Source organism: Entelurus aequoreus, linkage group LG08 (genome assembly GCF_033978785.1).
Source record: "Entelurus aequoreus isolate RoL-2023_Sb linkage group LG08, RoL_Eaeq_v1.1, whole genome shotgun sequence".
NCBI classification, from domain to species: domain Eukaryota; kingdom Metazoa; phylum Chordata; class Actinopteri; order Syngnathiformes; family Syngnathidae; genus Entelurus; species Entelurus aequoreus.
The window spans coordinates 62,321,026-62,346,911 of record NC_084738.1 but is presented as its reverse complement, the minus strand read 5'-3'; the positions used below and the strand labels follow the sequence as shown (position 1 = coordinate 62,346,911).

At 42.1% G+C, this 25,886-nt stretch overlaps 1 protein-coding gene across 2 annotated transcripts in view; it reads left to right on the top strand.

Moving 5' to 3' along the window:
* The window catches only part of fibcd1b (fibrinogen C domain containing 1b), a 404,668-nt gene extending 379,121 nt beyond the window's left edge, over window positions 1–25,547 (top strand). For both annotated transcript variants that reach the window (XM_062057018.1, XM_062057017.1), the window contains 2 exons: window positions 14,752–14,931; window positions 24,195–25,547. In XM_062057018.1, the coding sequence (XP_061913002.1) occupies window positions 14,752–14,931; window positions 24,195–24,460 (446 nt within the window). In that variant the 3' untranslated portion in view covers window positions 24,461–25,547. The remainder of the gene's footprint in view (window positions 1–14,751; window positions 14,932–24,194) is intronic.
* Window positions 25,548–25,886: the final 339 nt, after the last annotated feature.

Here is a 25,886-nt window from a genome sequence, read left to right as displayed (position 1 = left end):
ACCTGAAATTCTGGGAAAATCTGGGAATTTTTGGAATTTGTCAAGGGAAAGCCAGCGATTCCCGGATAGGCTGAACAGTTTGAAGTTGGAACGGTTGGAATGCGTTGAAAATTGTGGAAGGAGGAGTCTACAGAAAAAAGGTGGAAATAAGGCTTTGGAAAACCAGGAATTCTGGAAAATCCTGGAATTTTTTTTTACTTGGAAAAAGGGTAGTTTAAATTTCCAAGATGGTGGAATGTGTTGAAGGTGGAATGGTTTGAATCGTTTGAAAAATGTACGTCCATTTGCATTGAAAAAAATGTAGTCCATTTGCATTGAATAATCAATATTAACATTTAGAAGCTACATTTATTTACATCAGTGGTTCTCCAGCATTTCCTGTCACGCTCCCCCCTCGGAGACAAAGGGTGTCCACGTTCCCCTTAATTGAAATACTGTTGAGAGCCTGCATGCTTATTTATTTATGCTTATGTGTCAAGCTATTTGTTTTATTATGCTTCTACCCGAGGATATTATACACCCTTATTACCAAGAGTATTCACAGCAAAACCAAGAGCTATGCATGCAGTTTACCCTCGTTTATCACTGTTAATTGGTTCCGGGCCTGACCGTAGAGCCTGAATTATTCACTATAAATCGAATATTGTCATCGCTAAAGCATCAAAAACTACCTTCTAAATAAGTTTTTTTTTAATTATGAGAGAATTATATACCCACATAGTCACCATTATTCTCATTTATGTCACGGCGCGTGCTCAATCCCGCATGTCATCTGCTCTCCTTCTGATGAAGGCGAGCAGTATAAAGAACAGCAGACCCGGAGATCCTGCGCCGGAACATAGTTCTCTGTATTCATACATCCCGTGTCTGCCGACTTTCCTGTTGGATTCCGGACGGCCCCCCTCGATCCTCGACCCCTGCTTAGACACGGACCTCGTTGCTTCTCTCTAGCCCCCAACCGCTTGCTTGCCCACGGGCATATATATATATATATATATATATATATATATATATATATATATATATATATATATATATATATATATATATATATATATATATATATATATATATATATATATATATATATATATATATATATATATATATATATATAAAACATAGAGCTACCTCAGTGGCCTAGTGGTTAGATCGGTAGGTTGTGAGTTCAAACCCCGGCCGAGTCATACCAAAGACTATAAAAATGGGACCCATTACCTCCCTGCTCGACACTCAGCATCAAGGGTTGGAATTGGGGGTTAAATCACCAACAATGATTCCCGGGCGCGGCACCGCTGCTGCCCACTGCTCCCCTCACCTCCCAGGGGGTGATCAAGGGGATGGGTCAAATGCAGAGGACAAATTTCACCACACCTAGTGTGTGTGTGACAATCATTGGTACTTCAACTTTAACTTTAACTTTAACTGTGCCCCATTGTGGTCTGTGCCGTCTACACTCCCTCCGAAACACAACAATGTTATCTAATACAGTAATGCTGCCACGAAAGTGAACACTGTGCTCTGATTTGTTTGGTTTCATCTAGTGGCCAATACCACTTATGAAGTACTTCCGTTATTATGCTTGAAAATCCTTCATTTAGGCTAGGGGTGTTAAAGTTAAGGCCCGCGGGCCTTATTAATTATCTATGGCCCCCAGGATGTTATTTGATTAGTATTAGAACCGATATGTGATATTTTTTTTATTTCTGACGGACCATGCAAATATGTTAACACTCACACGTAGGGAGTGTCAAATTGTACGTACTTTTCAGAGGCGCTAATCAAAACACTAAATAATGCTCGCAAAACGGTGATTAGTATTGATAAATCACATTGCGTGTGCTAAATAATTATAATTCTGTCTTCCCCTCCCAGTATCTTGAGCGTTTTGATGATCAGCGTAAATTCTGCATATTCATGAAGACAGACCGCCTCGCCCCGGATTTCCACTGAATGCAAAACGGTACCAAGGATTGGGTCCAAACGGTTCCATCCCTATGTAGGATAGAACCATTCCATTGCCGATGCATTGATTGGTAACTTTCTCCTGTTTTCTGCCCTCAGTCCTCCGTAAAAAAAAAAAAAGATTATCGGAGACGTCAAAAAGAAGCAAACAAAGAGCTGCGCCGAGGAAAGTCTCCTTTCCGAACTAATTAGTATATGGGCCATCAAGGCTTTCACAGGCCGTGCGAGGACGCCAGTTGTTGTTTTTATTATCATATATTTATTTATTCCACTTCCTGCCAGGCGTTGCTGAACAGCAAAGCCGGGAGCCTCCCTCGGCGGAGCCATCAGCGTTTAGCGCGGTAATTCTCCGGCAAAACGCCTCGAAATCCGCCTTGTGCGACCGGGGCCCGTTTTTTTTTGTTTTTGTTTTTGTTTTTTTAACAATAGCATTTAATTAACAAGGAGATACACCTGAGCGTTTAGGATTGAAGCGGAGATGTCTCTGTTGTTGTTTCGCTTGTGTTGCTCCTTCATTATTCCAAATTAGACCGGAGCACAGATTCTCTGGGGCTTTAATTAGAGACTGAATTAAAGTTATGTAAATACAGTTGCAAGGTTTTATAAATAGTGTGTGTGTGTGCGTGCGTGCGTGTTATTATGTTCTATCTTTCCTCCGGATTTTTTTTTTCTTCCCGAAACTGAAAAGGCCGTAAGTCTTTTGAAGTTTGTCAAATAACTCCACAGGGCGGCGCTCCCTGAGGTGTCTCGTCGACTTTCTTTCAAAGGGAAACGGCAGCAAAACTTATTCCTGACGCTCTTCCGGATTTATCCGCAGCGCTTTAAACGCGCGCGGGTTTGCCGCCCGACGGATGAAGTTTCTTTCGGAAAAATCACAAATGAAGAGCTCGGCCTGGACCGGGGGTGTCCAAACTTCTTCCTCTGAGGGCCGGGCAGAGAAAAAAGCAAAGCGTGCGGCGGCTATTTTGATATTTTTCCTTTTGGTAAATGGTAAATGGGTTATACTTGTATAGCGCTTTTCTACCTTCAAGGTCCAGTCAGAATAATTGTATATAAGTTATCACACAACTTGTTTTCCCATTAGTTCAGGCTGCCCTACGAGAAGACAAAAGCTGTCTTTGTCCTTATCAATCAAAAGACCTGCCGCTTGTAAACCTCCTCTGCGTGCAATGGGATGTGACGTGGAGGTGTCGCATCCCAACTGTTAAACTGTTTATGACCGAGGGCTGCAGCTGTTTATGACCCCCTCCCCTTAGAAACAGATGCAGCCATCCATCCATCCATCCATTTTCTACCACTTGTCCCTCTTGGGGTCGCGGCCATGTAATCAGGAAATGCCCAAATAAATGAGGAGGCGTGGAACTCCCTCCTCAGAGCGGCGGGGCGACATTATACGAGGGTACAAGTGCACACGCTCTCCTCATTGAGCTAAATTGAATCCTGTCTCTGTTTGATTTCCTTTGCTTCTTGTCTTGTCTAATAGATGTCATCGGTGTTTGAACCTGACAGGTACTCAAAGCGCTTTGACACTATTTCCACATTCCCCCATTCACACACACACACACATTCACACACTGATGGCGGGAGCTGCCATGCAAGGCCCTAACCACCACCCATCTGGAGCAATGGTGAAGTGTCTTGCTCAAGGACACAACGGACGAGACGAGGTTGGTAGAAGGTGGGGATCGAACCAGGAACCCTCACTTGTGTGCATTCACGCACAGCATAAAAGGTTTGGTGGACAAAATGAGACAAAGAAGGAGTAGAATATTTTAAGTTAAAGTACCAATGATTGTCACACACACACTAGGTGTGGTGAAATGTGTCCTCTGCATTTGACCCATCACCCTTGATCCCCCCCTGAGAGGTGAGGGGAGCAGTGAGCAGCAGCGGTGGCCACGCCCGGGAATCCTTTTTGGTGATTTAACCCCCAATTCCAACCCTTGATGCTGAGTGCCAAGCAGGGAGGTAATGGCTCCCATTTTTTATAGTCTTTGGTATGATTTGGCCGGGGTTTGAACTCACGACTTACCGATCTCAGGGCGGACACTCTAACGACTAAGCCACTGAGCAGGTCCGAGTATTTTACATGTAAACAAACTGTTGCGTCACAATCCACCACTATGGTGGGTTCAACAACAGACGAAATTGGTAGGATAAAACGATGTTCACCAAATACTGTCATCAGTGAAGCATACACACAAACATATTAAACAGTGGGCTTTCTAATTGGGAAGGTTTGTGTCATGTTTGTCCTCACACAAAAAACATACTTGTGGAGGGGGGCGTGGCCTGCGGGCCTGCCGCAGAGCGGGGTGTGCAAGGACCGGCGCCCAATGTGGGGCAAATTGCAGAGGTTTCCCTCTAGTGGGTTCCTCGGACCACCACACACTGCCACGGGAGCCCGGATTTCAGGGTACAACACTGGTTTATTTTCATAAACGTTGAGCCGTTTGCGTTCCAGCAAAATGTATTTTTCTTGGTTCGTATCTCTCTCTGGTTCACACTCCGACCCCGTGTCTCGTTCCGGCTGCTGCTATTAAAGGCGACAGGGGATTAGATAACAATGTTCCACCTGGGCCATCTACTCACCTGTCGCTGTCTTCGAGACCGGTGCTTGCACACCCCGCTCCGCGGCAGGCCCGCAGGCCACGCCCCCCCTCCACAATACTAAAACAAAAAAATCATTTTTCCCCCCATCTTTTTCCATTTTTAATCCTTTTTTAAAAATGCTGACACCCGGATTAGGGAAACCCTTTCGCAACCCAGAGCCCTGCGGAGCGCCACAACCAACGAAGCAGTGGTTGTAGCGCTACGACCGGGCTAAAGGACTCGGGTTCCATATTTTCTTTCAATCATCTCTCTGTACTAGGTACATAAACATTTTATCATTTAAATGGTTTAGTTAGTGTTTGACTCTTAATGAAATCTTAAACCTGTGTTGCTTTGATTGTTGGCTTCTTTCCTTATGAGTGATCATTAGCAAATAAAGAGAGATTAGGAGGATTATTGGATAATTAAATCACTATTGCAAATGTTGATCCGATGTCATAGGAGGACATCAAACCGTCAACATAATTCAGTCTTGATTGGAGTGTTGAATAAGACACGTTTGTGCGGGTGTGGGGATATACTGTACCTGGTGAAGAATCCTCATAAAAACAGGCGTGTCAAACTCGTTTTCACTGAGGGCCACATCGCAGTTACGGCTGCCCTAAAGGGGCCACTTGTAAAGGTCAATATTTACGAATATAAATGTCCAAGGATTCGCCTCATGATATTAAATACTTGCCTATTCATTTGATTATTACCATATTTTCCGGACCATAGGGCGCACCGGATTATAAGGCACACTGCCGATGAATGGTCTATGTTTGCTCTTGTTTCATATATAAGGCGCACCGGATTATAAGGCGCATTAAAGGAGTTATATTTTATTTATTTTTTCTGACTTGAAAAGACTTCCTTGTGGTCTACATAACATGTAATGGTGGTTATTTGGTCAAAATGTTGCATAGATGATGTTTTACAGAACTCTCTAATAACTAAAGTTCCTCGGGTGAATAATGTCAACTCACTACACCGGTATGTTTTAGCGCTTTCATGGCGAGTTTACTGACAGATATAAGTAATAACTTTACACTACTTTATATTAGAAATGGCAACAGCGGAGGATGAATGTCCCATAACAAGAAGATAGAGAAAAGGCAGACGTTTATCGACTACAAAGGCGGATGCGCGCAATTTTTCAGGATTCATGCAGATCCCAAATACACATCAGCAGGTACCAGAAGGTAAGAAAAGTTGCTTTTGCATAACTTTGTAAAATGGAACGCCAGATAAATGTCTGCTAATAGGTGCCATTTTGCGGTCCTTATACACACACCATAATAATACTCGTATGTTTAATGCGCCGACAATCCATTAAACAGTGCGGCTTCACAGTTTACCGAAGTCGTACTAAAACATTTTGACAGATTTTGGAGCCCCGTGTGTAATGTTCTATATTCTCAATGGAACATTTAAAGTTTTGGTGTCGTTTACTGGCATATCTCTTATGTGTGACTGCCATCTACTGGTCACACTTATTACACCATGTACCAAATAACATAGCTTTGAGGTCGGTAAGCACCACCAGAATCATGCCGTACAATTAGGCGCGCCGGGTTATAAGGCGCACTGTCGATTTTTGAGAAAATGAAAGGATTTTAAGTGCGCCTTATAGTCCGAAAAATACAATATGTATGTACGTATGTATGCACGTATGTATGTATGCACGTATGTATGTATGCACGTATGTATGCACATATACATATGTGCATATATGCATATGCACGTATGTATGCACGTATGTATACACATATGTATGTACATATGTATGCATGTATGTATGCACGTATGTATGCACGTATGTATGTACATATGTATGCACGTATGTATGTATGTACGTATGTATGCACGTATGTATGTACGTATGTATGCACGTATGTATGACATATGTATGCACGTATGTATGCACGTATGCACATATGTATGCATGTATGTATGCACGTATGTATGCACGTATGCACATATGTATGAACGTATGTATGCACGTATGTATGCACGTATGTAAGCACGTATGTATGCACGTATGTATGTATGTATGCACGTATGTATGTATGTATGTATGTATGCACGTATGTATGCACGTATGTATGCCCCTATGCACATATGTATGCACGAATGTATGCACATATGTATGCATGTATGTATGCACGTATGTATGTATGTATGTATGTATGTATGTATGTATGTATGTATGCACGTATGTATGCACGTATGTATGCACATATGTATGCACGTATGTATGCACGTATGTATGCACGTATGTATGTATGTATGTATGTATGTATGCACGTATGTATGTATGTATGTATGTATGTATGTATGTATGTATGTATGTATGTATGTATGTATGTATGTATGTATGTATGTATGTATGTATGCACGTATGTATGCACATATGCACATATGTATGCACGTATGTATGCATGTATGTATGCACGTATGTATGCACGTATGCACATATTTATGTACGTATTTATGCACATATGTATGCATGTATGTATGTATGTATGCACGTATGTATGTATGTATGTATGTATGCACGTATGTATGCACGTATATATGCACGTATGCACATATGTATGCACGAATGTATGCACATATGTATGCACGTATGTATGCACGTATGCATGTATGTATGTATGTATGCACGTATGTATGTATGTATGCACGTATGTATGCATGTATGTATGCACGTATGCACATATGTATGCACGTATGTATGCACGTATGTATGCATGTATGTATGTATGTATGCACGTATGTATGTATGTATGTATATATGTATGTATGTATGTATGCACGTATGTATGCACGTATGCACATATGTATGCACGAATGTATGCACATATGTATGCACGTATGTATGCACGTATGCATGTATGTATGTATGTATGCACGTATGTATATATGTATGTATGTATGTATGCACGTATGTATGCACGTATGCACATATGTATGCACGAATGTATGCACATATGTATGCACGTATGTATGCACGTATGCATGTATGTATGTATGTATGCACGTATGTATGTATGTATGTATGCACGTATGTATGCACGTATGTATGCACGTATGCACATATGTATGCACGTATGTATGCACGTATGTATGCACGTATGTATGTATGTATGCACGTATGTATGTATGTATGTATGTATGCACGTATGTATGTATGTAGGTATGCACGTATGTATGCACGTATGTATGTACATATGTATGCATGTATGTATACAAGTATGTATGCACGTATGTATGTAAGTATGTATGCACGTATGTATGTACGTATGTATGTACGCATGTACCATATTTTTGGGAGTATAAATCGCTCCGGAGTATAAGTCGCACCGGCCGAAAATGCATAATAAAGAAGGAAAAATACATATATAAGTCGCACTGGAGTATAGGTCGCATTTTTGGGGGAAATGTATTTGATAAAAGCCAACACCAAGAATAGACATTTGAAAGGCAATTTAAAATAAATAAAGAATAGTGAACAACAGGCTGAATAAGTGTACGTTGTATGAGGCATAAATAACCAACTGAGAACGTGCCTGGTATGTTAACGTAACATATTATGGTAAGAGTCATTCAAATAACTATAACATATAGAACATGCTATACGTTTACTAAACAATCTGTCACTCCTAATCACTAAATCCCATGAAATCGTATACGTCTAGTCCCTTACGTGAATGAGCTAAATAATATTATTTGATATTTTACGGTAATGTGTTACATATAAGTCGCTCCTGAGTATAAGTCGCACACCCCGGCCAAACTATGAAAAAAACTGAGACTTATAGTCCGAAAAATACGGTTTGCACATTATTTCCAGGCTTTCGCGGGCCACGTACAATGACATGGCAGGCCAGATGTGGCCCCCCGGGCTGTTAGTTTGCCACCTTTGTCATAAAAGATATCATGTAAAGATCCCCCTGGTGGCTGTGGGCGGTATAGGAATGAAAGTTGATGGAGATGTTCGCCTCTGAATGGCAGCTTCCCATCGCTCTTTTAGAAGCTGCAACCAAACAAACTCGCAAGGAGAGGTTTTCTTTTCCCGCCTTGGATGTTGCCTTTGAAGAATCCGGGGTTTAAGTTCCTCTGGCGTCTTTGAGAGGTGAACCCGCCCTGGGAAGCGTCACTCCGGCACAGCAGGTGTTCCAGGAGAAATCCTTTTGTTTCGCTCTCGTTTCAAGATGGAGAAGCGACGACAAAGATGGTTTGACATTCGGTTGTGAAGTGGAGCCGCCAGAGAGTCGGCTCCCTCCGATAATGAATGTCACCATCAGCACGGAGACGGTTCCGACTAATCATGCGTCACCAAGACTCTCATGCGTGTACGCTTGGAAATGATCCGTGTACCTTTAGTGGCACGACATTCCTGTCACACTTGACTGTTTGGTCCTACGAAAGGACTTTGTTGTCCTTATACAGTCCATTCGTGGGTTGGCTCCCTCGAAGGTTCTGTTTCTGTACCCTTGATCTTTGGCCCTAGAAAAAGTACAAACCGTTACTTCGGAGACCAGCAATTAGCCTTAAGGTGGAGCTTCTACCCCGAGGTGTACAAAAATGGAGTCCACTGTAAGCTCGAGGACAGAGGTGTCAAAAGTCAATCAGGGTTTGCGTCACCTGACCCAGATCGGGATGTTCATCCCTAGGATTGTATCTGTTATGATATGTCATATTCCGTGTTTGTGTTTAAGTATTATTCTCCTTGGTTTGGTCTTCTGTTCGTTCTCCCTTGTTTGTCTCCCAGATCATGATCAGTCTAGTTACTATATCGAGTTTTCTTACACTTCTGAGTAGCAATTACACCTCTATTAAACTTGAATACCATAGATCAAATATATTTACCCCAGTAATATCATCAAAACCTACCTGACTGGATGAAGTCCTTGGGCTCAAATACTAGTGTGGCCTCAATGGGCCTTGCTGTAGTGTGTAGCATGCTGGGAATTATCTGTGCATGTGATGGAAGAATGCACTGTACATGTGATGGAGGAATGCACAGTGCAGAGTTGAAATTCTACTGAATTTTCATTAAATCGGGTTGTTTTAGCTAATAATCTAGCATGTTGCATTCAATGTTTATTCCCATTAATTTCCCATTAATTCCCGTTAATTCCCGTTAGGCCTACTCAGTGGCCTAGTGGTTAGAGTGTCCGCCCCTGAGATCGGTAGGTTGTGAGTTCAAACCCCGGCCGAGTCATAACAAAGACTATAAAAATGGGACCCGTCACCTCCCTGCTTGGCACTCGGCATCAAGGGTTGGAATTGGGGGTTGAACCACCAAAATTGATTCCCGGGCGCGGCCACCCCTGCTGCTCACTGCTCCCCTCACTTCCCAGGGGGTGATCAAGGGAATGGGTCAAATGTGTGTGACAATCATTGGTACTTTAACTTTAACTTTAACTTTAACTTTAATTCCCATATATTCCCGTTAATTCCCATGGAAAGTTTCCAACTTTGAATATTCTCGTATATTTAATGCTTCCATAGCGAGCCTACTGACAGATATAAGTAAGAACTCTACGCTACTGTATATTAGAAATGGCAACAACAGAGGATTAATGCCCCACAACAAGAAGATAGAGAGAAAGAAGGAGCTTATTGACTATTTTCAGGACTTATGCAGATCCCAAATACACAACAGCAGGTACCAGAAGGTAAGAAAAGTTGATTGTGCATAATATTGCGAAACAAAACGGCGGTTAATGTCTCAATATTGGGGTCCTTGTACACACACCATAACAATACCCGTATGTTGAAGCACAGTACGTCTGACCATGGTAGTTGTAATGCTCCGACAATCCATCAGGTGGTGCGGCTTCAAATTTTACCAAAGTCGTACTAAAACATTTTGACAGATTTTTGAGCGCCGTGTGTAATGTTCTGTATTCTCAATGGAACATTTAATATGTTGGTGTTGTTTACTGGCGTCATCTTGCAGTCTACACGTATCTCTTATGTGTGACTGCCATCTACTGGCCCCACTCATCATTACACCATGTACCAAATAAAATAGCTTCGAGCTCGGTAAGCACAGCCAGAACTATTCCCTACATTAGGCGCACTGGGTTATAAGGCGCACTGTCGAGTTTTGAGAAAATGAAAGGATTTTGAGTGCGCCTTATAGTCCGAAAAATACGGTACTGTAGGCCAGTGTTTTTCAACATTTTTTGAGCCAAGGCACATTTTTTTCATTAAAAAAAATACGGAGGCACACCACCAGCAGAAAAGGTTAAAAAATGAAACTCCACCATGTTGTCATTCCTTATTTTGAGTTTGTTGTTGTTTCCTGTGTGTAGTGCATTAGTTCCTGTCTTGCGCTGTTAATTTGGAGACTTTTCCTGTTTTGTTGGTGTTCTCCTGTATCAGCTTCACGCCTTGCTTTGAGTTCTATTGCCCGCAACTGCTTTGTTTTCGCAATCAAGGCTATTTAAGTTGTGCTTACACTATCCTTCCTTGTGGGACACTGTTGATTGTCATGTCATGTACGGATGTGCTTTGTGGACGCCGTCTCCGCTCCACACGCTGTAAGTTTTTGCTGTCGTCCAGCATTCTGTTTTTGTTTGCTTTGTAGCCAGTTCAGTTTTACTTTTGTTTTGCATAGCCATCCCTATGCTCCAGTGCCTTTTCCTAGTGGCACTTGCCTTTTTTTCATTTTTGGTTTAAGCGTTACATACCTTTTACGTACCCAGAAAGGTTGAAAAACATTGCACTAGACAACGGCACATTATTCTAATTATTAATTTGCAAAAAAATATTTTTTGGACCAATTAGGTGAAGTTGCATAATTTCCCACGGCACACCAGACAATATCTCGCGGCACACTAGTGGTTGAAAAACACTGCTGTAGCCAATGCGGCTGAGTGCTTATTTCCCCGGTTTAGCCGGTGCTGAGTCAGCAACCGGACGTGAAGTCACGTGCAACAAAGGTAACAAAATATGGTACCAGTGGTACCGGCGGAGTTTGTTGGGTTCCTATGAAGCAATGAAAGACCTGATCGTTCCAATGTTTCAATGTTAGACGTTGGAGAACGCATCCATATAAACATCCTGCATTTTTTTTCCTTCTTGTAGTTCAGGGATGTCAATTATGCGGCCAGGTAGTAGCAATATAAAATATTACTGTCAGGTTCAAACACTGATGACATCTATTAAACAAGACACGAAGCAAAGAATCAAACAGAGACAAAATTCAATTTGGACTCAATATTGAGGAGAGTTGTCTTTACACTGTACCCTTGTACAGTATCTCAGCACGCTCTGCCAAAAGATTGCACGCCTCCTTCTTTTATTTTGGACCCTCCCCGACCACATGGCCACCGCTGTTTCCAAAGGACAAAGGTCGCAAAAAGTTCACAGAAAAGGTCGTAAACAATTCACAGAAAAGGTCAGTTCAAAATTCCATGAAATAGTTCAAAAAGAGTTTGTGAAATAGTCCAAAAAGAGGTCCATAAAATAGTTCAAAAAGAGTTCGTCTGGAAATTGGGCAAATCCTGCCATCTGTCCGCTTTGAAGCCCTTGGGTTAGAACAATATCTTTCTGTTGATTACCATACATGAGAGAAAACAGATAACCCTTCATGTGGCTTTCCCCTTTACACAGTGGAGTTTTACGAGCCTTCTTCTTGGTAGGTCTCAAAGACAGCTTTTGTCTTCTTGTTAGGAATAATTTAGACGATTACATATATGTTATATTTTGCTACTATGGTACATTTTTTGTCTATTTTATACCTGCATTTTTCTTTGCAACTGAGCTACTGTGTGGAACAATTTCCCTTGTGGATCATTAAAGTTAGTCTAAGTCTAAGTCTAAGGTTCAATCGCGAGAGGAGTTTGCTAAATGTAAAATTGAGCTGCATTTTTAAATGAAAGAAACTGCTGTTCTAAAAGTGTCCATTGGACGTCACAATAGCAATTCTGTTAGGCAAGCAAATACTTTATACCGAGGCGAGCAAGCATACCAAGCAAGGTAAGTGGTAACCTCACTTAAAATGCTGGATGAGACACGTTGATATAGTTCTGTGAAAATGATTTTCTTCCATGCAAATTTAAAGAAAGCCAACAGTGGAAATGACAAATGAGGTAGTTGATACATACAAGCGTTTTTATTTATGCTTCATTTTGTTTGTGTTCAATCATAGCGGGGCTGTGACTTCAAGTTTAATTGGTTTGTAGAAACACTGAGATTAAGTCTAATTTCATTGTGTTCTTAAGGGTGTTGTTGAAACTGCACCATTTTTTTCCCCCTCAGAATTGTTTACTAACTTGAAGTGTTTTGTCAGGAGGATTATTTGTGATGTGCACATTTTCAGTATTTTCGGCCAAAGTAAAACAAAGAAAACAATCTGAAGTTGTCGTGATGGTATTTTAAAGTTATTATGCCATGATTATACCCGTCTGGCCCACGTGGGAATAGATTTTCCTCCATGCGGCCCCTGTTGTAGTTCATTGCACAAACCCCAAAACCAGTGAAGTTGGCACGTTGTGTAAATGGTAAATAAAAACAGAATACAATGATTTGCAAATCCTTTTGAACTTATATTCAATTGAATAGACTGCAAAGACAAGATAATTAAACGTTCAAACTGTTATTTTTTGCAAATATTAGCTCATTTGGAATTTGATGCCAGCAACACGTTTCAAAAAAGCTGGCACAAGTGGCAAAAAAAAACGGAGAAAGTTGAGGAATGCTCGTCAAACACTTATTTGGAACATCCCACGGGTGAACCGGCTAATTGGGAACAGGTAGGTGCCATGATTGGGTATAAAAGCAGCTTCCATGAAATGCTCAGTCATTCACAAACAAGGACGGGGCGAGGGTCACCACTTTGTGAACGAATGCGTGAGCAAATTGTCCAACAGTTTAAGAACGACATTTCTCAACCAGCTATTGCAAGGAATTTTGGGATTTCACCATCTACGGTCCGTAATATCATCAAAAGGTTCAGAGAATCTGGAGAAATCACTGCACGTAAGCGATGATATTACGGACCTTCGATTCCCTCAGGCGGTACTGCATCAAAAAAACGACATCAGTGTGTAAAGGATATCACCACATGGGCTCAGGAACACTTCAGAAAACCACTGTCAATAACTACAGTTTGTCGCTACATCAATCAATCAATCAATCAATGTTTATTTATATAGCCCTAAATCACAAAAGTCTCAAAGGGTTGCACAAGCCACAACGACATCCTCGGCACAGAGCCCACACAAGGGACGTCGATGTGAATGACAATGAGAAACCTTGGGGAGGATCGCATATGTGGATAACCCCCCCTCTAAGTACAGTCCCTAGTGGATCCAACATAACAGTGAGAATCCAGAGTCCTACATCTGTAAGTGCAAGTTGAAACTCTACTATGCAAAGCCAAAGCCATTTATCAACAACACCCAGAAACGCCGACGGCTTCGCTGGGCCCGAGCTCATCTAAGATGGATCGATGCAAAGTGGAAAACTGATCTATGGTCTGACGCGTCCACGTGTCAAACTGTGGATGTCGTGTCCTCCGGAACTAAGAGGAAAAGAACCATCCGGACTGTTATAGGTGCAAAGTTCAAAAGCCAGCATCTGTGATGGTATGGGGGTGTATTAGTGCCCAAGACATGGGTAACTTACACATCTGTGAAGGCACCATTAATGCTGAAAGGTACATACAGGTTTTTTGGAGCAACATATGTTGCCATCCAAGCAACGTTATCATGGACGCCCCTGCTTATTTCAGCAAGACGTGGAACGTCCAGCATTTTACGAATTACACAACGTGCCAACTTCACTGGTTTTGGGTTTTGTACTTTTTTTGGCCGCGAGAATGCTACAAAGGGTTGGCTTGGAGTCCATTAATGAGTCCATTAGTGTAGATTTGCACCTTGAGAGACCAAGGAGACAGTCTTCTACCCTGCAGCCTTGGATCAAGGCACATCATTATTGCATTTTTACACCTTTGCTTAACTTTTACGGTCTCTCCCACTTTTCGGGAGAAGTTAACTTAGAGTCTGTTAATTAGGCAGCTGGGACACTGGCGTGCAGATAGCACCTAGAGGGACCAAAACACTCCACTATTGTACCTTTATGTTCTGACACCTGTGCTATTTTTGGTGTGCACGCTTAAACACGAGTGCATTTTTTTTTTTTTTAAATCCCTTCTCGCCCCCCCTCTCGCAGGTCTCAAGCAGATCCACGCCCTGTCCATCCAGGGCAACTACGAGCTGCGCATCGACCTGGAGGACTTTGAGAACGGCACGGCGTTCGCCCAGTACGGCACTTTCGGCGTGGGCCTCTTCTCCGTGGACCCGGACGACGACGGCTACCCGCTGACCGTGGGCGACTATTCGGGCAACGCAGGTACTTGGCCGTGCAAAGACGGTGCAGGGGGTGTGCAAACCACCGCATTTTAAAAATAAATCATCATTAATGAGCCCTATAATTGGATATTACACCTTCAACACACAGCTAAGATGTCAGTGTTTGCATACATTGACCTGCCTGAGATGGGTTCCCAGCATCTTTAATGCATGCGTCCTCACCCCGCATCACCATGACTAAATAACTGCATTCTAATTGACAGCATAAACAAAACCCTGAGAAAGGGGGGAAAAAAAAAGGCAATTTGCAGAACCTTTAGGTAGGGAATGGGGACAGATGTGAAGGATGGACCGCAGGGGGAAAGTAGGTGAATGAAAGTAAAGTAAATAAATGACTCACCTACCTAAACTTCATGCAGTTACAAAACAAAAGCTTCCCTTGCTATTATTTTATTTTATTTTTTCGAAAATGGCAGCTTGTACCGTATTTTTCCCACCATAAGGCGCACTAAAGGGGACATAATATGTTTTTGTTTTTTTGTCTACATTTAAAAAAACTTCCTTGTGGTCTACATCAGTGGTCCCCAACCACCGGGCGATTGGTACCGGGCCGCGCAAGAAATTATTATTATTATTATTTTTATCTTTATTTTTTTAAAAAATATTAAATCAACATAAAAAAACACAATATATACATTATATATCAATATAGATCAATACAGTCTGCAGGGATACGGTCCGTAAGCACACATGATTGTATTTCTTTATGGAAAAAAAAAAAAAAAAAAAAAAAATGCCCCCCCCCCCCCAAGCGTTGACCGGTCCACAGCTACAAAAAGGTTGGGGACCACTGGTCTACATAACATGTAATGGTGGTTCTTTTGGTCCAAATGTTGCATAGATTATGTTTTAAATAGAGATGTCCGATAATATCAGACTGCCGATATTATCAACCGATAAATGCCTCAGAAATTATCGGTATCGGTTTGAAAATTATCGGTATCGGTTTTTAAAAGTAAAATGTATGACTTTTTTAAAACGCCGCTGTGTACACGGACGTAGGAGAAATACAGAGCGCCACTAGAAGTCCCAGAGAAACCACAAGAGGGTCATTTGACCCTAGTCCCCCTGTGGACACTCCTTTTGTTATGAAAATGTGGCTGTTAGTGGCACATGGCAGGGGCCACTTGAGCCTGTGTGGGGGAGGGGACCTTACAGCTCAAGCTTTAGTTCTGAGGTAGGTTGTGTGTGTTTTTGCAAGGATCAACAAAGGATCAACAAGAAAGAAGTAGTCGTTTTGCAAGTGACAGTGATGTAAAGAAATTGTCCGTGGTAACATTTCTGCCCTTGTCCAAGAATGGTTCCATCAGCCTCATGACTACACTCTCAGACACTCTCTCCCCACGAGGCCGAGTGTCGTCCTTGCCAAGATATGGGAGGATGTTGCAGACGTATTTGGTTTTCAAGTCACACGCCACCCAGAACTTGATCCCAAACTTGTCTGGTTTAGATGCAATGTACTGTAGGAAACAGCAGCGAGTCTTGGACGGGAAAAGTTGTCTTGGCCGTTACCTGTCTTGCCTGTAAGGTGTGACCGCCTCACCCCACAAACTGCCCCTAACAGCCTCATTACCATAACAAAATGAGTGATTAGTGTATTCGGGAAAAGCGTCGGGCCAAATGACCCCTCTCTGGGTTCTTCTAGGTAGACAGAAAAATGCTGGGACTTCTAGTGTAAAGGCACTGCCTTTGCGTGCCGGCACAGTCACATAATATCTACTGTTTTTCACACACACAAGTGAATGCAAGGCATACTTGGTCAACAGCCATACAGGTCACACTGAGGGTAGCCGTATAAACAACTTTAACACTGTTACAAATATGCGCCACACTGTGAACCCACACCAAACAAGAATGACAAACACATTTCGGGAGAACATCCGCACCGTAACACAACATAAACACAACCGAACAAATACCCAAAACCCCTTGCAGCACTAACTCTTCCGGGACGCTACAATAAACACGCCCGCTACCCCCTACCCGACCCACCTCAACCCCGCCCACCCTCAACCTCCTCATGCTCTCTCAGGGAGAGCATGTCCCAAATTCCAAGCATGCTGTTTTGAGGCATGTTAAAAAAAATAATGCACTTTGTGACTTCATAATAAATATGGCAGTGCCATGTTGGCATTTTTTTCCCATAACTTGAGTTGATTTATTTTGGAAAACCTTGTACATTGTTTAATGCATCCAGCGGGGCATCACAACAAAAATTAGGCATAATAATGTGTTATTCCATGACTGTATATATCGGTATCGGTTTGATATCGGTATCGGTAATCAAGAGTTGGACAATATGGGAATATCGGATATCGGCAAAAAATCCATGATCGGACAACTCTAGTTTGAAAGGCTGACTACAATGGCGGACGCGCACAAATTCTCGGGACTTTATGCAGATCCCGAATACACAACAGCAGGGACCAATAGGTAGGAAAAGTCGGTTTTGCATAATATTGCAAAAATAAACGCCGGATAATATATCTTCTAATTAGAGATGTCCGATAATGTTTTTTTTGCAGATATCCGATATTCCGATATAGTCCAACTCTTAATTACCGATTCCGATATCAACCGATACCGATATATACAGTCGTGGAATTAACACATTGTTATGCCTAATTTTGTTGTGATGCCCCGCTGGATGCTTTAAACAATGTAACAAGGTTTTCCAAAATAAATTGGAAAAGTGCATTATTTTTTTTAACCTGCCTCAAAACAGCAGCTTGGAATTTGGGACATGCTCCCTCTGAGAGGGCATGAGGAGGTTGAGGTGGGCAGGGTTGGGGTGGGGGGCGGGGTTGAAGTGTGGGGTGAGGGGGGTAGCGGGGAGGTGTATATTGTAGCGTCCCGGAAGAGTTAGTGCTGCAAGGGGTTCTGGGTATTTGTTCTGTTGTGCTTATGTTGTGTTACGGTGCGGATGTTCTCCCGAACTGTATTTGTCATTCTTGTTTGGTGTGGGTTCACAGTGTGGTGCATATTTGTAACAGTGTTAAAGTTGATTATACGGTCACCCTCAGTGTGACCTGTATGGCTGTTGACCAAGTATGCTTGCATTCCCTTGTGCGTGTGTGAAAAGCCGTAGATATTATGTGATTTGGCCGGCACGCAAAGGCAGTGCCTTTAAGGTTTATAGGCGCTCTGTACTTCTCCCTACGTCCGTATACTCAGCGGCGTTTTAAAAAGTCATACATTTTACTTTTTGAAACCGATACGATAATTTCCGATATCACATTTTAAAGCATTTATCGGCCAATAATATCGGAACTGCCGATATTATCGGCCGATAAATGCATCTCTACATGTAATGGGGCGGTATAGCTCGGTTGGTAGAGTGGCCGTGCCATCAACCTGAGGGTTGCAGGTTCGATCCCCACTTCCGCCATCCTAGTCACTGCCGTTGTGTCCTTGGGCAAGACACTTTACCCACCTGCTCCCAGTGCCACCCACACTGGTTTAAATGTAACTTAGATATTGGGTTGTCACTATGTAAAGCGCTTTGAGTCACTAGAGAAAAGCGCTATATAAATATAATTCACACTTCACTTCACTAATGGTGGTTCTTTGGTCAAAATGTTGCATAGATTATGTTTTAAAAACTGACTACAATGGCGGACGCGCACAAATTCTCGGGACTTTATGCAGATCCCAAATACACAATCAGCAAGGACCAATAGGTAGGAAAAGTTGGTTTTGCACAATATTGCAAAAATAAACGCCAGATCAATCAATCAATCAATCGATGTTTACTTATATAGCCCTAAATCACAAGTGTCTCAAAGTGCTGCACAAGCCACAACGACATCTCCGGTTCAGATCCCACATCTGGCAAGGAAAAACTCAACCCAATGGACAATGATAAACCTTGGAGAGGACCGCAGATGTGGGGACCCCCCTACCCCTAGGGCGACCGGTTCAATGGACGTCGAGTGGATCTAACATAATAGTGAGAGTTCAGTCCATAGTGGATCTAACATAATAGTGAGAGTCCAGTCCATAGTGGATCTAACATAATAGTGAGAGTTCAGTCCATAGTGGATCTAACATAATACTGAGAGTCCAGTCCATAGTAGATCTAACATAATACTGTGAGAGTCCAGTCCATTGTGGATCTAACATAATAGTGAGAGTCCAGTCCATAGTGGATCTAACACAATAGTGTGAGAGTCCAGTCCATAGTGGATCTAACATAATAGTGAGAGTCCAGTCCATAGTGGCTCTAGCATAATAGTGAGAGTCCAGTCCATAGTGGATCTAACAAAATAGTGAGAGTTCAGTCCATAGTGGATCTAACATAATAGTGTGAGAGTCCAGTCCATAGTGGCTCTAGCATAATAGTGAGAGAGTCCAGTCCATAGTGGATCTAACATAATAGTGAGAGTTCAGTCCACAGTGGATCTAACATAATAGTGAGAGTCCAGTCCATAGTGGATCTAACATAATAGTGAGAGTCCAGTCCATAGTGGATCTAACATAATAGTGGGAGTCCAGTCCATAGTGGATCTAACATAATAGTGTGAGAGTCCAGTCCATAGTGGAGCTAACATAATAGTGTGAAAGTCCAGTCCATAGTGGATCTAGCATAATAGTGTGAGAGTCCAGTCCATAGTGGATCTAACATAATAGTGAGAGTTCAGTCCATAGTGGATCTAACATTATAGTGTGAGAGTCCAGTCCACAGTGGATCTAACATAATGGTGAGAGTCCAGCCCATAGTGGATCTAACAATATAGTGTGAGAGTCCAGTCCATAGTGGATCTAACATAATAGTGTGAGTCTAGTCCATAGTTGATCCAACATAATAGTGTGACTTCAGTCCACAGTGGATCTAACATAATAGTGAGAGTCCAGTCCATAGTAGATCTAACATAATAGTGAGAGTCCAGTCCATAGTGGATCTAACATAATAGTGAGAATTCCGTCCATAGTGGATCTAACATAATAGTGTGAGAGTTCAGTCCATAGTGGATCTAACAATATAGTGTGAGAGTCCAGTCTATAGTGGATCTAACATAATCGTGAGAATTCCGTCCATAGTGGATCTAACATAATAGTGTGAGAGTCCAGTCCATAGTGGATCTAACAATATAGTGTGAGAGTCCAGTCCATAGTGGATCTAACATAATAGTGTGAGTTCAGTCCACAGTGGATCTAACATAATAGTGAGAGTCCAGTCCATAGTAGATCTAACATAATAGTGAGAGTCCAGTCCATAGTGGATCTAACAATATAGTGTGAGAGTCTAGTCCATAGTTGATCTAACATAATAGTGTGAGTTCAGTCCACAGTGGATCTAACATAATAGTGAGAGTCCAGTCCATAGTAGATCTAACATAATAGTGAGAGTCCAGTCCATAGTGGATCTAACATAATAGTGAGAGTTCAGTCCATAGTGGATCTAACATAATAGTGAGAGTTCAGTCCATAGTGGATCTAACATAATAGTGAGAGTCCAGTCCATAGTGGATCTAACATAATAGTGAGAGTCCAGTCCATAGTGGATCTAACATAATAGTGAGAGAGTCCAGTCCATAGTGGATCTAACAATATAGTGTGAGAGTCCAGTCCATAGTGGATCTAACAATATAGTGTGAGAGTCCAGTCCATAGTGGATCTAATATAATAGTGAGAGTCCAGTCCATAGTGGATCTAACATAATAGTGAGAGTTCAGTCCATAGTGGATCTAACATAATAGTGAGAGTCCAGTCCATAGTGGATCCAACATATAAGTGAGAGTCCAGTCCATAGTGGATCTAACATAATAGTGAAGAGTCCAGTCCATAGTGGATCTAACATAATAGTGAGAGTTCAGTCCATAGTGGATCTAACATAATAGTGAGAGTCCAGTCCATAGTGGATCTAACATAATAGTGAGAGTCCAGTCCATAGTGGATCTAACATAATAGTGAGAGAGTCCAGTCCATAGTGGATCTAACAATATAGTGTGAGAGTCCAGTCCATAGTGGATCTAACAATATAGTGTGAGAGTCCAGTCCATAGTGGATCTAACAATATAGTGTGAGAGTCCAGTCCATAGTGGATCTAACAATATAGTGTGAGAGTCCAGTCCATAGTGGATCTAACATAATAGTGAGAGTCTAGTCCATAGTGGATCTAAAATTATAGTGAGAGTCCAGTCCATAGTGGATCCAACATAATAGTGACAGTTCAGTCCATAGTGGATCTAACATAATAGTGAGAGTCCAGTCCATAGTGGATCTAACATATTAGTGAGAGTCCAGACCATAGTGGATCTAACATATAAGTGAGAGTCCAGTCCATAGTGGATCTAACCATAATAGTGAGAGTCCAGTCCATAGTGGATCTAACATATTAGTGAGAGTCCAGACCATAGTGGATCTAACATATAAGTGAGAGTTCAGTCCATAGTGGATCTAACATAATAGTGAGAGTCCAGTCCATAGTGGATCTAACATATAAGTGAGAGTCCAGTCCATAGTGGATCTAACATAATAGTGAGAGTCCAGTCCATAGTGGATCTAACATAATAGTGAGAGTCCAGTCCATAGTGGATCTAACATATTAGTGAGAGTCCAGACCATAGTGGATCTAACATATAAGTGAGAGTCCAGTCCATAGTGGATCTAACATATAAGTGAGAGTCCAGTCCATAGTGGATCTAACATAATAGTGAGAGTCCAGTCCATAGTGGATCTAACATAATAGTGAGAGAGTCCAGTCCATAGTGGATCTAACAATATAGTGTGAGAGTCCAGTCCATAGTGGATCTAACAATATAGTGTGAGAGTCCAGTCCATATGCATCTATCATAATAGTGAGAGTCTAGTCCATAGTGGATCTAACATAATAGTGAGAGTCCAGTCCATAGTGGATCCAACATAATAGTGACAGTTCAGTCCATAGTGGATCCAACATAATAGTGAGAGTCCAGTCCATAGTGGATCTAACATAATAGTGAGAGTCCAGTCCATAGTGGATCTAACATATTAGTTAGAGTCCAGACCATAGTGGATCTAACATATAAGTGAGAGTCCAGACCATAGTGGATCTAACATATAAGTGAGAGTTCAGTCCATAGTGGATCTAACATAATAGTGAGAGTCCAGTCCATAGTGGATCTAACATATAAGTGAGAGTCCAGTCCATAGTGTATCTAACATAATAGTGAGAGTCCAGTCCATAGTGGATCTAACATAATAGTGAGAGTCCAGTCCATAGTGGATCTAACATATTAGTGAGAGTCCAGACCATAGTGGATCTAACATATAAGTGAGAGTCCAGTCCATAGTGGATCTAACATAATAGTGAGAGTCCAGTCCATAGTGGATCTAACATATAAGTAAGAGTCCAGTCCATAGTGGATCTAACATAATAGTGAGAGTCCAGTCCATAGTGGATCTAACATAATAGTGAGAGAGTCCAGTCCATAGTGGATCTAACAATATAGTGTGAGAGTCCAGTCCATAGTGGATCTAACAATATAGTGTGAGAGTCCAGTCCATAGTGGATCTAACATAATAGTGAAAGTCTAGTCCATAGTGGATCTAACATAATAGTGAGAGTCCAATCCATAGTGGCTCTAACATAATAGTGAGAGTTCAGTCCATAGTGGATCTAACATAATAGTGAGAGTCCAGACCATAGTGGATCTAACATATAAGTGAGTGTCCAGTCCATAGTGGATCTAACATAATAGTGAGAGTCCAGTCCATAGTGGATCTAACATAATAGTGAGAGTCCAGTCCATAGTGGATCTAACATATAAGTGAGAGAACAGCCCATAGTGGATCTAACATAATAGTGAGAGTCCAGTCCATAGTGGATCTAACATATTAGTTAGAGTCCAGACCATAGTGGATCTAACATATAAGTGAGAGTCCAGACCATAGTGGATCTAACATATAAGTGAGAGTCCAGTCCATAGTGGATCGAACATATAAGTGAGAGTCCAGTCCATAGTGGATCTAACATAATAGTGAGAGTCCAGTCCATAGTGGATCTAACATATTAGTTAGAGTCCAGACCATAGTGGATCTAACATATAAGTGAGAGTCCAGTCCATAGTGGATCTAACATATTAGTTAGAGTCCAGACCATATTGGATCTAACATATAAGTGAGAGTCCAGTCCATAGTGGATCTAACATAATAGTGAGAGTCCAGTCCATAGTGGATCTAACATATAAGTGAGAGAACAGTCCATAGTGGATCTAACATAATAGTGAGAGTCCAGTCCATAGTGGGGCCAGCAGGAGACCATTTTGAGCAGAGACGGGTCTGCAGCGCAGAGACGTCCCCAACTGATGCACAGGCGAGCGGTCCACCTTTTTTTTCCCTCAAAACTCGACAGTGCGCCTTATAACCCGGTGCGTCTAATGTATGGAATAATTCTGGTTTTGCTTACCGACCTCGAAGCATATTTATTTGGTACATGGTGTAATGATAAGTGTGACCAGTAGATGGCAGTCACACATAAGAGATACATGTAGACTGCAATATGATGGCAATATGACTCAAGTAAACAACACCAACATTTTATATGTTCCATTGAGAATATAGAACATTACACACGGCGTTCAAAAATCTATCAAAATGTTTTAGTACGACTTTGGTAAGCTTTGAAGCCACACCGCTTGATGGATTGCCGGCGCATTAAACATAGGAGTATTATTATGGTGTGTGTATAAGGTAAGACATATTATCTGGCGTTTTGTTTCGCAATATTATGCAAAAGCAACTTTTCTTACCTTCTGGTACCTGCTGATCTGTATTTGGGATCTGCATTAATCCTGAAAAATTGTGTGCGTCCGCCTTTGTAGTCCGTGCCGACTCCGTAGTTATTAAGCTTCTTCTTTTTCTCTATCTTCTTGTTATGGGACATTCATCCATTTCTAATATAAAGTAGTGTAAAGTTCTTACTTATATCTGTCAGTAAACTCGCCATGAAAGCGCTAAAACATACCGGTGTAGTGAGTTGACATTATTCACCCAAATAACTTTAGTTTTTGGAAAGTTCCGGTCGGACGTTTTTTCACGGGACACATTTCCGGCCCTAATAATAATAGGACTCTTTTAATGCGCCCTATAATCCGGTGCGCTTTATATATGAAAAAAGATCAAAAATAGACCATTCATCGGCAGTGCGCCTTATAGTCTGGTGCGCCCTATGCTCCGGAAAATGATGTATAATAGAAATATTTCCACCACTTTTAATCATATAATAATAGTAAATACCTATTTGTTATGTAACCACCGCAGGCGACTCCCTCCTGAAGCACAACGGCATGAAGTTCACCACCAAGGACCGCGACAACGACCACTCGGAGAACAACTGCGCCTCCTTCTACCACGGCGCCTGGTGGTACCGCAACTGCCACACGTCCAACCTGAACGGCCAGTACCTGCGCGGGCAGCACACGTCCTACGCCGACGGCATCGAGTGGTCCTCGTGGACGGGCTGGCAGTACTCGCTCAAGTTCTCCGAGATGAAGATACGGCCCACGCGCGACCCGGAGAGCAAATGAAGGCACGGGAGTGGACTTTTTTTTTCTTTTTTTTTTTTTTTGCTCCGCCCCTTTTCTTTTCTTCACTGGAGCTGCTTAATCAGCGCAAGAGTCCTTTTTTTTTTTTTTTTTTTGGACGAATCCCCATCCTTTGGCGCAAACCAGTCCGATAACAGCGCCGGACGACCTCTCACTCGCACCATTTTCCGTCGCGACGCTCTCCGACGAGCTGACAACGTTTGGCGTCCCGATAACGAGCGCAAGAATGGCAGGAAGTGGAGTGGAACCAGGTGAGGCGGGGCTAAAAAAAAAAATGAAAAAAATGGAGGATCTCGCCGCTCCAACTTGCAGACGCTAACTCAGCACTTTTTGTGCACCGTAGCCTCTCTTTGTGGTATCAACCTACACGTGTGATTTAACGCAAACATATTTTTTTCGTTCTTTTTTTCCGGCTGTCCATGCAAAATAGATTCCTATCATGTGTTCACACAAATGGTAAAAAAAGACGATAATAATATATATATATATATATATATAAAGAAGAAGAATATTATATATAGAAAAAAAAACAAAAAAACAGTGCAATTGAAAATTTCTACGTCTTTTTATTTCCGTCGGTAAATTATTTTCAATGATTTCTTTGGATGTACCAGAAGCTTTAAAAAAAAAAAAAAAAAAAAAGTATAGATTTTTCCTGTACAGCGTGTACGACTTTTACAGCATGCCACTGTTTTTCTTACGACGCTACAAACTCAAGCACACGCGAGGAAGAGGAGGAGAAGAAACGAGTGAGGATAAAGCGGCGGCGGACAAAGAGGGGACGAAAGGACGGCGAGCTCGCCGGAGTTTGTCGCCCCCGGAGACGAACGAGCGCTGGACTTTTTTGCAAGAACGCCGCCTCTGGTTTCAGAAAGACTCTGCATGGCTGCTCAAGTTCCACCCCCCTAGTGGCCGAGGGGAGTGTAGCATCCTGTAAAGTTTGCCATGGATGACTTTTATTCCTGCGCTCCTTCTTCAACCCCCCCTTAAAGCACACAGGCGTTTTCCATGATAAAAGAGCCCCCCCCTCGCCCCAACACACACACACACACACACACACACACACACACACACACCACACACACCCCTCAAGGCTGATGTTTTTTATGCCGTGAGGACGCGACAAACGTCAACCAAGCTGAAAACACATAAAGCCACTCGAAAGGAAGCGGCTTTACTCTCTCTGTGTGTGTGTGTGTGTCTGTGTGTGTGTGTGTGTGTGTGTGTGAGTTTGTGTGTGTGTGTGTGACCAGTTTGCAAATGTGCATCGGTGCTTAGGCGAGGAAGAGGAAGACGAAGGCTTCTTCCACACGTACATGATTTTTTTTTTTTTTTGTTTGTTTGTTTTTTACACTCGTTGCAGGTTGAAAAGTACCAAAAATGAAGGCCAAAAAGCACATGGCAGGCT